Source organism: Martes martes, assembly GCF_963455335.1.
Source record: "Martes martes genome assembly, chromosome: 15".
Taxonomy (NCBI): Eukaryota; Metazoa; Chordata; class Mammalia; order Carnivora; family Mustelidae; genus Martes; species Martes martes.
Window position 1 is genome coordinate 40,556,455 of NC_137903.1, and position 14,227 is coordinate 40,570,681.

A 14,227-nucleotide genomic window follows, 5' to 3' on the forward strand; every position below is an offset into this window, starting at 1 on the left:
TCCTGTATGTCATTATTTTCTTTTATTTTCTACAATGACCATGTAATATATTTGCAATTGAAAAAAAAAAAGTGACTGAATAAAAAGAGCTAATTAGATCATGACTGCAAAACTAAAAAATCTTCAAAGGAAAGAGATAACAATATTATTATTAAGTAATTACTGTATATCACCTTACTATGTGTCAACTATATGATAAGATATTTATATTTACTGTCTTATTTAATCCTTACAACATCCTGTAAGGAAAATACAACTATTACTCCCATTTTTCAGATGAAGAAACAGAAGCACAAAAAGATTAGGTAACTTACCCAAGTCATACAGCTAATTAAGAGTGAAGTCTGTGGGAGCGCCTGGGTGGCTCAGCTGCTTAAGCATCTGACTTTTGATTTCAGCTTAGGTTGTGATCTCAGGGTCGTGAGATCAAACACAGCAGTGGGTTCTGTGCTGAGTGTGGAGCCTGCTTAAGGTTCTCTCTTTCCAAGGGACAGAAGGTTTAACTGAACAAATTATAGCTGAGAACTTCCTTAATCTGGAGAAGGAAACAGGCATTCAAGGCCAGGAGACACAGAGAACACCCCTCAAAATCAATAAAAATAGGTCAAAACCTTGACATATAATAATAAAGCTTGCATAGTTTAAAGATAAAGAGAAAATCCTGAAAGTAGCTCAGAACAAGAGGTCCTTAACCTACAAGGGTAGAAACCTAAGACTAGCAGTAGGCCTGTGTAGAGAGACCTCGCAGGCCAGAAAGGACTGACAAAATACATTCAATGTGCTAAACAGGAAAAATACGCAGTTCAGAATACTTTATCCAGAAAGGCTCTCATTCAGAATAGAAGGAGAGATAAAGAGGTTCCAGGACAAACAGAAACTAAAGGAATTTGTGAACATTAAACTAGCCCTGCAAGAAATATTAAAGGGGATCCCTTCAGTGGAGAGAGAGTCCAAAATTAACAAAGACCAGAAAGGAACACAGACAATCTACGGGAACAGTGACATTACAGATAACACAATGGCACTAACTTCGTATCGTTCAATAATTATTCTGAATGTAAATGGACTAAATGCTCCAATCAAAAGATATAGGGTATCAGAATGGATTTAAAAAAAAAAAAAAAAACCAAGACCATCTTATATGCTGCTTACAAGAGACTCATGTTAGACCTAAAGACACCTCCAAATTGGAAGTGAGGGGGTAGAGAAACATTTATCATGCCAATGGACATCAAAAGAAAGCTGGAGTAGCCATCTGTATAGATTTTAAACCAAAGACTAATAAGTGATGAAGAAGGATACTATATCATAAGTGTCTATCCAACAAGAAGATCTAACAATTGTAAATATTTATGCCCCTAACTTGGGAGCAGCCAAATATATAAATCAATTAATAACAAAATTAAAGAAATTCATTGACAATAATATAATAATAGTAGGGGACTTTAACACCTCATTTACAACAATGGACAAAACATCTAAACAGAAGATCAACAAGGAAACAAGGGCTCTGAATGACACAATGGACCAGATGGACTTAGCAGATATATTCTGTTACATATATTCAGAGTATTTCATCCTTAAGCAGTAGAGTACACGTTCTTCTCAAAGTGCACATGGAACATTCTCCAGAATAGATTACATACTGAGTCACAAATCAGATCTCAACCAGTATAAAAAGACTGAGATTATATCATGCAAAATTTCAGACAACAATACTTTAAAATTTGAAGTCAACTACAAGAAAAAACTTGGAAGGACCACAAATAAATGGGGATTAAAGAGCATCCTACTAAAGAATGAATGAGTTAACCAGGATCCATGGGAGCAAATGAAAATGAAAACACGACAGCTCAGAACCTTTGGGATGCAACAAAGGTGGTCCTAAGAGAGAACTATATTGCAATACAGGCCTTTCTCAGAAAATAAGAAAAGTCTCAAATACACAGCTTAACATTACATCTAGAGCTGGAAAAAGAACAGCAAATAAAGCCTAAATCCAGCAGGAGAAGAGAAATAATAAAGCAAGAGCAGAAATCAATGACATAGAAATAAAAAAATAATAGGACAGATCAACAAAACTAGGATCTGATTCCTTGAAAGAATTAGTAAGATCAATAAAATCCAGGGTGACTGGATGGCTCAGTCAGTTAAGTGTCTGCTTTCAGTTCAGGTCATGATCCCAGGGTCCTGGGATCGAGCCTTGCAATAGGTTCCCAACCTAGCAGGGTATCTGCTTCTCCCTCTCCCTCCACCTCCTCTCCCCTGCTCATGATCTGTCTCTGTCTCTCAAATAAAAAAAAAAATCCTTAAAACAACAACAACAACAATAAACTCCTAGCCAGACTTATCAAAAAGAAAAGAGAAAGGACCCAAATAAATAAAATCATGAATGAAAGAGGAGAGATCACAACCAATACCAAAGAAATACAAACAATTATAAGAGAATACTATAAGCAATTATATGCCAACAAATTAGCCAATCTGGAAAAACGGATGCATTCTTAGAAACATAAACTACCAAAACTGAAACAGGAAGAAATAAAAAACCTGAAAAGACCCATAACCAACAAAGAAATTGAATCAGTAATCAAAAACCCCCAACAAACAAGAACCCAAGGCTGGATGGCTTCTCAGGGGAATTCTACCAAATATTCAAAGAATTAATACCTATTCTAAAACTGTTTCAAAAAATAGAAATGGAGGGGAAACTTCAAATTCATTCTATGAGGCTAGCATTACCTTGATCCCAAAACCAGATAAAGACCCCACCAAACAGGAGATTACAGACCACTATCCCTGATAAACATGGATGCAAAAATTCTCACTAAGATACTAGCTTAAAAAAAAAACATTAAAAGGATTATTCACCACGACCAAGTGGAATTTATTCCTAGGCTGCAAGGTGGTTCAACATCTGCAAATCATTCAATGTGATTCACCACATTAATAAAAGAAAAGTCAAGAACCATATGATCCTCTCAATAGATGCAGAAAAAAGCACTTAGCAAAATATAGCATGGTTTCTTGAGAAAAACTCTCCATAGTGTAGGGATAGAGGGAACATACCTCAATATCATAAAAGCCATATAAAAAAAATCACAGTGAATATCCTCCTCGATAGGAAAAACAGAGCTTTTCCCCTAAGGTCAGGAACACAACAGAGGAACAGAGGGGAAGGAAAGGAAAAATAAAACTAGGTGAAAACAGAGAGGGAGGCAAAACATAACAGACTCTTAACTCTAGGAAACAAACAGGGCTGCTGGAGGGCAGGTGGATGGGGGAATGGGGTAACTGGGTGATGGGCATTAAGGAGGGCATGTGATGTAATGAGCACTGGGTGTTACACGCAACTGATGAATCACTAAATTCTACTTCAGAAACTAGTAATACAATATGTTAATTAAACTGAATTTAAATTTAAAACAGATTCTCTCTCTCCCTCTGCCCCTCCCCCCTCCTCCCACTCACACGTGCACATGCAGGCTCGCTCTCTCTCAAAAAAAAAGCATTAAGTCTGTGTACTTTACTATAAAATACTCTATCAACATGTATACACATACTCGCATATGCATATATATGTATGCATATATAATATATGCAAAACATAGAGCAGGCACATCAAATTTATCCAGCTTTAGGGATAGTACATAGTGTCTTTATATAGTCATAAGTAATACTGATGAGCGAAAAAGACAAAATACCTCTGGTGGTTTTTTCATTCAGATTCACACCATATTTTGCCAAAGCTCTAATCACATCACTTTGCCCAGCCATGCAAGCTGCATACAACAAATTTCTCCCAACGATGTCTTCTTCCAAGAGTAGCTGCATGGCCTGTTCATGATGAGGGTTCTCAGGATCCTCAAAAATCTTCTGCAAACCCTCTACATCCCCTGTGAGAGCAGGTTGTAAGAGGGGATTAAGAGGGACTGTTTCCTCTGGTTCTTTTGGTTCCTCTTCATCTTCTTCTTCTTCATCGTCTTCTTGCTGTGAGAAAAATACTTTTTCTGAACTCTCTGATTCTGGAGGTCCTTCTGGCTCCATTAATTCCAAAAACACCTGAGGCCAAGAAAAAGTAATAGTAATCTACTCAAACTAATCAGTATTTGTTTATCTGCTTATTTCATCAGTCAACTGACAATATAGATGGGATAAAAATACTTAACTGGTTGAAAATAATTATAGAATAAGACATTTCATCCATAGAATCAATAGAGTTTACTGTGAACCTACTATAAGTCACTACACTGCCTGAATATACACTAAAATGCTGAATGTGTGATGTAAACAGTAAATTCAACAGGAACAGAAGAAGAAACAGATCAACGTGGCTAGATTTATCAGGAAAAGATTGAAAGAGAATGCAAAAGAGAGTCACCTCCCTAAACAAGGTTCATATTGGGGAAAAGTGAGAAATACAGAGGGATTAACCGGAGCCAGATTAAAACTTTAAAACTTAGGCAATGACATTTAGATAGAATTATTCATTCAGTGATGGTTACTAAAAGCTTACTAATATACTAAGTGCTGTGTGGGCACTATGTAAATTATGAAGAAGAATCAAATTTATTCCTGCCCTCAACGACTTACTATTTTAAGGGAGAAAATATGACATGCACAAAATAAGTGTGATAAAAGGTAACAAGCACTAAGTATCATAAGAAGGGATGAGATTAATTCCAGGCACAATTAATCAAGGAATTCTTTGTGCTCAATCTAGCAGAACACATATTAAATTGGTAATGATTCAGAGAAGAGTAGCATAGTCCCCTTCATATGTATAAGAATGTTCATAGCATCACTGTTCATAGCAACAAAAATCCTGGGCAGGAAAATGAAGCCCAAGAACAGAAGCATAAACTGTAGCAAGTCACACAAAATAGTATATAGTAGTTAAAATGAATAAATTATAGTGACACCCTGTGGTAGGCAGCTTCTAACATGGCTCCCAGTGACTCTCACCCTGTCTCCTGGTATTCACACCCTTGTGTAATTCCCTCCCCTTGAATGCAGTGACTTTCTTCTAATGAGAATACAGCATCAGTGATGGGATGTCACTGCCACAATTCAGTTATAGGAGACTGTGACTTTGTCTTGTTGGTAGTCTCTCCCTGGCTCTTCTCATGCAGTATGACAGAGAGGGTCACCTTTCAAGGAACAGAGGGCAACTCTGGCCAACATCCAGTAAGGAATGGAAGCCCTCAGTCCATTAGCTCATGAGGAACTTAACTCTGCCAACAACCACTGAATGAGTTCGGAAACGGATCGGCCCCAGTTAACCTTCAGATGACCACAGTCACTAGCAACACCTTGATTGTAGCTTCATGAGAGATGCCAAAGTGAAAGATCTAGCTAAGCTGTGCCCTGGTTCCTGAGCCAGAGAAACTTGGAGATAATGCACGTGCACTATTTTACATGTTTGGGGGTGTCTTGTCACCCAGCAGTAAATAACTGAAGCACATAATATGAATGAATAAATCTTAGCAATACAATATTAATGGGAAAAAGTAGATCCAAAAAGATTATATATATCAAGATATATTTTTATAAAGTTCAAAGCAATTAAAATTGACATTTTAGGAATGCAAATAGACTCAGTAACACTATTTTTTAAAAAAGAAGAAAAGCTGACAGGGGCCCCTCGGTGGCTCAGTCATTGGGTGTCTGCCTTTGGCTCAGGTCATGATCCTGATGTCCTGGGATGGAGCCCTGTGTCAGGCTCCCTGCTCAGCAGGAAGCCTTCTTCTCCCTCTCATTCCCCCTGCTTGTGTTCCTCTCTCTTCATAAAATAAATAAAAATCTTTAAAAAATATATTTAAAAAAAAGAAGAAAAGCAAGATGCAATAGAAGATTCAGGATCATGTTTGTGGCAGGAGGGTAGGGGGAAGACACAGGAAATGGGATAAATAGATTCATATATTTAGTAAAATATACAGCGTTTAAGGTGGGCCATAAAAAATGGGCAAGATTTGGCCATTCAGAAGTCAGAAGGAAGGGCAATGTAATTAGAATAATATCTCTATTTACCATAGCCCTACATTAATCTCTACCTTCACTAAATGTGTATACTTGTAAGCTGTTGAAGTTAGGAATTCCTTGATAACAGATAACAGAAAAATAATAAGACTGACCTTCAAAAGTAAAAGATTATTTTTTCACATAACAAGAAATGTAAAGGTGGAGATGGTTTAGCAGCTCAAAAATACACACGCAAGCTCTTTCTATCTTTCTATTCCACCATACTATGTAAGACTTTCATATCATGGCTGTTGCCTCATAGTGACAAGAGGGCTGTCATAACTCCTGGCATCACATCTGCATTTGTGGCAGGCAAAAGAGGGAATCCTTGAGAGGATAGCTATGCCATCCATCTTTTTAAAAGGAAAGCCAAATAAAATCTTTCCTAACAACCCCTAACAGAGGCCAAACTGTATCCCTATATTTAAAAGAAGCAAAAAAAAAAAAAAAAAAAAGGAAGTTCCTCTATTATATTATTATATCTCTATTATTTCTATTATAATAGAAGCAAACAAGGTAGACGGGGTTGGGAATGGGAGTTGTTAGCCGATCAGCCATGACCCCACCATAAGATTTGGCCCAAAGCTTATCTCTCTTTTTTTTTTTTTTTAAAGATTTTATTTATTTGGGGCACCTGGGTAGCTCAGTGGTTTAAAGCCTCTGCCTTCAGCTTGGGTCATGGTCCCAGGGTCCTGGGATCGAGCCCCACATCGGGCTCTCTGCCTGCCTCTCTGCCTACTTGTGATCTCTGTCTGTCAAATAAATAAATAAAATCTTAAAAAAAAAGATTTTATTTATTTATTTGATAGAGAGACAAAGAGTGAGCAGAATTAGGCAGAACAGCAGGCAGGGTTCTGCTGAGCAGGGAACCCAATGCGGGGGCCCAATCCTAGGACCTGAGATCAGGACCTGAGCTGAAGACAGATGCTTAACCAACTGAGCCACCCAGGCGCCCCCTAAGGCTGATCTTTGAAACCGTTTCATTTAACTCCTTCATTTTACAGGATAAATATAGAAAAAATTTATAATCCTTTTGAGTGCTAGCATCTAACTCTCCACCCTCCCAACATACACACAGACAGACAGACAGACAGACACACACACACACACACACCCCTTCTTAAAGAATCCCAATCACCATTTTAGAGATTTCTAGTGGAAGACAAAGCTAACTTTCCACTATATAAGCCACAGAAGCAAGATCCTCCTCCTCTCCGTCTCAGCACAAGGTTGGGGACAAAAGTATAAATCAGGCTCTGCCACTCAGCTGCTCAATCCTAGGATCTTGATGCTTTCTGCTGTTGTTTTTAATCATTTCATTTTTTCATTCACATATAACACTGTATTAGTTTAATTAATACAACATAATAATTTGATTTATATATCTATTATAGAATAATTACCACAGCTAACATCCATCACCCATATAATTAAGAAACATTTTCTTGTGATGCAAACTTTTAAGATCTAATCTCTCAGCAACTTTCAAATACAATAATACAATACAGTATTGTATTTAATTCAATGCAGTATTGTTAACTATAGTCCCTATGCTGTACAGTGCATTCCCAGAACGTATTAATCCTGTAACTGGAAATTTTTACCTTTTGACCCTCTTTACCCATTTCACCTACCCCTAACTCTACCTCTAGCAACTACCAATCTGTTCTCTGTATCTGTGGATTAAATTTTTTTAGCTTTTAAAATAAGGGACCAGGGGGCGCCTGGGTGGCTCAGTGGGTTGAGCCTCTGCCTTCGGCTCAGGTCATGATCTCAGGGTCCTGGGATCGAGCCCCACATCGGGCTCTCTGCTCAGCAGGGAGCCTGCTTCCCCCTCTCTCTCTGCCTGACTCTCTGCCTACTTGTGATCTCTCTCTGTCAAATAAATAAACAAAATCTTAAAATAAATAAATAAATAAATAAATAAAATAAAAAAATAAAATAAGGGACCAGGATCTTGACACTTGAACAGGGGACACAGGAATATGAGGCTAGTTGAAGGTCATTCATCACAGTGACTCAAGGGCGTACTGATCAAACTTCCTGCTATGAGAACAAGCTGTGGTTCTTGTGGTCTGACTCTCCAGAGCTCCCTTGGTTCCTGCTCATTTCTAGGCTCTGCATGATCATTCGAGTCCCTGATATAGTACTCAGACACAGCTGTCGTCCCTAAAATCGGATCTCCCCTTTCTTTAGGAACAGAACCCTACTCTTTTTTTAACCACACATTTTTAAAAAACCAATATTTATATTGGAATAAAACTGCTTCCCAGTCTCTTCTGCAACATGATGTGGCCATATGTCCAAATGGGAGACCTAAGATGTAAATCGTCATGTAGTATGCAACTTCTAGGAAAGTGTGGTTCCTTCTCACTGGATTGGACATGATTGCTAGCGCTTGCACAGCTAATTTGGACCATGAGGTGGCTGTCCTGTCCAAACACATATATACTGTTTACATATATATTGTATTATACATAGTATATATAAATAATTTTTATACATTATATAGTATATATTAGTTTATGATATCTTCTTTCAATTTTACATATGTAAATATATATTTATATATATATATACATATATATATATCTTCTACTAATAGGTTAACCAACCAATTAATTTATTATCAGTGGTAATGGACACTTGAACACTTTTGTCCTGGGTACACTGCATATATGGGATATACTTGCATGTATATCATTAACCTAAATACCATTTATCCTTACCATATATAATACACTGATGTCTTTATTCCCATTATATTTTTAAAATTTTTCTTTTTTTTTTTAAGATTTTATTCATTTATTTGACAGAGATCACAGGCAGGGAGAGAGGCAGGCAGAGAGAGAGGAAGGGAAGCAGGCTCCCGGCTGAGCAGAGAGCCCGATGCGGGGCTCGATCCCAGGATCCTGAGATCATGACCTGAGCCGAAGGCAGAGGCTTTAACCCACTGAGCCACCCAGGTGCCCCAAAGTTTTCATTTTTTTAAGTAATGTCTACACCCAACGTGAGGCTCAAATTCAGCACTCTGAGATCAAGAGTCGCAAGCTCTACCAACTGAGCCAGGCAGGCATCCCTATTCCCATTATATTTTTTAAGGCTGGTGCCACCCACCAAACTGATACAAGCCACACTGTGAAAAAACATTAGTTTTGAATAACCTCTATGGAACTATACCAGGAAATCAACAAGAGAGAATTTAACAGAAGTTAGACAGCATGTGTTTATGTTAATAGCTTGGGTGACGTATGTTTCAATGTGCCCAAGGCAGTTCCAGTTCCATCTGTTCCCCTGCTGTAATTTTTAATAGCACCCTCTCTTACTCTCAAAGGTGTCTATCATTACCACACAATAAGTTATTTTGTCACCCTATTAATAACAGTGTGATCTTCTGGAACGTATCCACTATAGATATCCATATTCAAACCTTAGAGAAGAGAGGCAGAATATGCTTATAATGCCTTTCCTCACCGGCCTAGTGGGGGCCCAGACAGGAGACCTTAAAGATACTGAGAAAATCCTATTTACATCTCATATATATTCCTGTTACTAGGTCTAGAATAATGTTTCTTTTCCTCCTCCATTCCTACTATCCAAATCCTATTTAGGCCAAGCTATCAACCTATTTTCTTCCTAAAACTTTCCTTGACTCCTCTCTAGAATGCACATGGGCCTCTTCCTCCTATGATCTTCAAAGGCCATTATATGTAGTCTATAACATACAAGTTACCAAGTATGGTATTATATTATTTTATATTTGTTTCAAATACAGAAGACATTTACTTAATTAGATTATAAACTGGATGGGGGCAAGGATCAAGCCTTAGATTTCTCTTGTGTCCCTTTCAGACTTACCACAATTCTTGAAGTATGTTTTTCAATTAACTCTTAACATCAAGCTTGCGATTCCTACTGCTGCTCTTCACAGCCAAGAACAATGGGTTTTGGAGTCAAAAAGACTTGAGTTTACAATCCAGTCCTGCAATTTATTAGCTGCATAAGTACTGGGTGATTTACCTAATCTCTTGTAGGAATACCACTAGACCTAGTTTGTAGGATTGTTCTAAGAATTAATAAATTTGATGTTGCCTATGCCAAGCACATGGTGAGCACTCAGGAAACAAAACCTATCATCGTCATTATGTCATAATTCCTCCAGCAAGAGCATTCATGAAATAAAAGAAAAGATGGTAATACTATTACTTTTTCTTTTTCTTTAATACACAGTTGTCCTATGCATGGTGTGAGTAAATTATTTTCTACTCTACCACCACCAAACATTTGATTACAGACAGATTATTTTGCATCTAGAGATCAGTGTGGTCCCAAGTTAATTCAGAGATTGATAAATAAACTAGATCAAATCTGGAAATATGATTCAAGCCAGAATACTCAAAGCTACTTTCACATACCCTTGAATGGAGCTTAATTTCCATATCAGCCCAGAATTAACATGATTAGGGTAGCATTTCTCAAATTCCCTGATCTCAGGGCTCTTTACACTCTTAAAAATGGAGAGCCCCCAAAATTTTTATGTGGGTTATATCTATCAGTATTTACCATATTAGAAAAAAACATTTACCATATTAGAAATTAAAACTTAAAAATCTTTAAGGTATGTATTAGTTCATGTTAAAATAATTACATGTTAACATACAAATTATAGTTTATGAAAAATATATTTTACAAGGAAAATTTGATCAGAAAAGTGGTGTTATTCTACATTTTTGCAAATCCCTTTAATGTCTGACTTAATAGAAAAGAGATGGGTTCAAATTCCTGCTTCTGCGTTCATTCCCATGATGTGTGATGTTGTGATAGCAACTGTCATTGAGTCTCCAGAAAACCACCATAACACGTGAGAGAATGAGAATACAAAGACAAATGATTTGTAAGAATGAATATGCAGATAGCTTTACTGGTGAACTCCCTGAAAAATGTCGTAAGGACCCCCAGGGAATCCTCAGACCATACTTTAAGAGCCACTGGACTAGGACAAAGTCCTAGCACTTAAGTCACCCTGGTCTATGGTCAAACCTACAAGACTGTTCTACTCCAAATCTAGACTAAATTGAGATCAGCCTTTCCAAAATAAAAGGGCAAAATGAAGCCTTCCAGGGCATTTATCCTTAAGCCCTCCTTTTAAAAGACATGTAAGCTGGAGGAAAAAAGTAAACTCTTCTGTCATATGTTTGGTGGTCTATTGTTGATTGTGTCCTTCATCATACTGTTCTTTTTTTTTTTTTTTTTTTGAAGATAGAGCAAAGAATTCTATTCTTTATGGTTTTTTCTTCTTATAACATAGACGTTTTAGAATATTTTAAAGTATTTTTACTGTGACTATAAGTACTAATAGGATGATCATAATAACATAGCTTTTCCTTCCTTCCTGTTATCAATATTCTATATATTGAAATGTTTTTTTTTAAAGATTTATTTATTTGAGAGAGAAAGAGAGTGAGCATAGGGAGAGGGAGAATCTCAAGCCAACTCCCCACTGAGCACAGAGCCCAACACAGGGCTGGATCTCACTACCCTGAGATCACAACCTGAACAGAAATCAAGAGTCAGATGCTTAACCGACCGAACCACCGAGGTACACCTATACTGAAAATGTTTAACTCTACTTCCTCACTAATATTTTTGTTTTAGAAAATACTTATTTTCCACAAGAAATATGTAATTTATATTTAACATAGAATTATTATTATTGTTAAAAGAAGTAACATGTTTTTAATTCTCAGTTTTAATTTCTAATTCTTACTATATTTTTAATGCTCGTTTTATGGCTAGATAAAACCCACCTAAAGGAAAGCTTTTCAGATCAGTAATTTTTTGAGCGTGTAATGGAGTACTGGCACCAAAAAGTTTGAGGACCACTGTTCTAAGACATGGATGAGATCCAGAAATGGCAGAGTCTTCTTGTAGGGGCCGTTGGAACCAGAGTGGAAGGAAAGTCACAGAAGGTTCAGGGCACTGATCAAACCAGGAGAGATCTGTTCACAAGGTACATGACTTCGAACATGACAAAGGGACCTCAGACAGTTGCCCAAAAGTCTCGTGAATCCCCATATATCCACACACCAGAACACCACCTCAAGGACAGTATCAGGGGACAAGTTATCTGAGAACCTAAATATCTTTGCATAAGAGAAATTAAACATTTGACAAAGAAGCCAGTTACAGATGTGTCTAAACTTTAAAACCACTGAACATTTTAATTATTTTTTTCCTGATAATGAGTGAGGGCTCACAAAAGAATCTAGGTTACAGACAAAAATAAATTCTATTTTCTTTGCCCATAGAAGTTACAACATAAATCAAAATTGCAACCCAGGTACCTATAACCAAAAGTTCATAGAGAATGAAGCACAGAGAGGGGAGACAGGGTTGGAACTATGAAGGCAGGGCAGAGCAGTCTGCGAGTCAGAAGGCCCATGCTTTAGTCCTAATTCTGGTATTTAATAATCACGTGACTTTTCTGAACTCTCACTCTTTATTCATGAAATGAGAACAGCACCTGCTCGGCTTTACTTAATTCGTGTTGGAAAGCAGGGCTACAAACTCTTCCTTTTAACCATGAAGTGCGAACTCATTTGAGGTTGCTAAGGCACTAATAATAGAACATCACAGGAGCCACGGTCCTACCCCGTAGGCCATTCCCCAGTCCACTGGGGAAGCCACCAGTAAATCAGCAATGACGGTTAGACAGGGATATAATGGATTTACAAGCAAAGAGCACTCTGAGAGTAAAGACACTGGACACTTAAATTAGACTGGCAGCGAAGAGGTTGGGAAAAGGCTCCCCAGAAGTGGGGACACCCCATGATGGAGGAGTAGGAGTCTTAAAACGAGAAGGGCAACCCAGGTCATGAGAAGTTGACACAAAGGGCAAGGAGGCAGACAAGCTCGACGTTATGATGAATAGATCTTAAGGCCCTTTTAAGCTAATTGAATTCTTCTTCAAAAAAACGTGGCCCCTCGAGGATTTTAAGTCCCAGCTCAAGGAGGGGGCCCCAAAGAGCAGCCCTGGGCCTCTGGGGTTAAACAAAGGAAGGCCTGAGGAAGCGCAGAGTGGCAGTCCCAAGAGGCCCGGGCGGGGCGGACACCAGTCACTTCTGGACAGCGGAGCTCGCCTTCCGGCCCGAATCCCTGGGGGACACTCGGGGATCTCCGAGGCTGCCCGCGGGGCGGGAGCCGCTCTGCAAAGCTCTGGGCAGAGGCAAAGCCTGAAGACGCCGCGGTTGACGCCCACTCCCCTAGGCTCGGCCCCTGCGGCCACACGGCGAGACGCCCATTCCTCTCCCCACCCCACCACGACCCAACCCGGAGCGCCCACCGCTGCCCTCTGCGCGAGACCCCGACTCACCGCTCCCCAGGCCCCCGACTTCCGCGGTTACCATGGCGACGGCGCACCCGCGCGCGGTAGCACCGCCCCGAGCGCCGCGGTTCCGGCGGCGCGCGAGGGTCGAGGTCGGCAGGTGCGAGTCGAGAGGGCGGGAGGAAACCCAGAGGAATTCATCCCCCTGCGTTAAATCGCTGCGTTCGGGTGGGGGCGGGGGGGTTCTTTATTTCGTAAATTTTCTGCCGTATGGGCTGTATGTACTCTACAGTTTAAAAAATAAAATTTGAAAATAAGGCGTGCGCATTGGTTGCAGGTCCGTCTTAAGTCTTATCTTTGGCTTTTTTTTTTTTAAGATTTTTTTTATTTATTTGACAGAGAGAGAGAGAGAGAGAGGTCAGAAGTAGGCAGGCAGAGAGGGCGGGGGTGGGGGGGGAAGCAGGCTCCCCGCTGAGCAGAGAGCCCGATGCGGGGCTCGATCCCAGGCCCCTGGGATCATGACCTGAGCCGAGGGCAGAGGCTTTAACCCACTGAGCCACCCAGGTGCCCCTTATCTTTGGCTTTTGAACTAAAAAATTTTTCCAGAAATACGAGGATGCGTTCTGAAAACTACGAAACATTGTAATATAACCGACAGCTTGCTTAATGTTCTAGGCTGTTTGAAGTCTTTTTCTTATGGTTTATGGTCATTGTCACCAAGTCCGTTTCCTGAGAACTCACAAGTGCCAACTATGTCAGGAGTGGAAGGGCCTAGGAAATTAGTATCTAGCTTGCTTGAGGAATTTAAAATCCAAAACAGACAACGTTTTAAAAGGGAGGATGGGAAGGGGTGGAGCAGGGGCATCAAAAGGAGACAGTGGA

General features: G+C 39.2%; 1 protein-coding gene across 1 annotated transcript in view; it reads right to left on the minus strand.

Moving 5' to 3' along the window:
• The window catches only part of ANKRD45 (ankyrin repeat domain 45), a 48,574-nt gene extending 35,126 nt beyond the window's left edge, over nucleotides 1-13,448 (minus strand). The window contains exons 1-2 of the mRNA XM_080824782.1: nucleotides 13,394-13,448; nucleotides 3,705-4,062 (exon numbers count right to left, since the gene is read on the minus strand). Coding sequence (XP_080680908.1) covers nucleotides 3,705-4,047 — 343 coding nt within the window. The 5' untranslated portion in view covers nucleotides 4,048-4,062; nucleotides 13,394-13,448. The remainder of the gene's footprint in view (nucleotides 1-3,704; nucleotides 4,063-13,393) is intronic.
• Nucleotides 13,449-14,227: the final 779 nt, after the last annotated feature.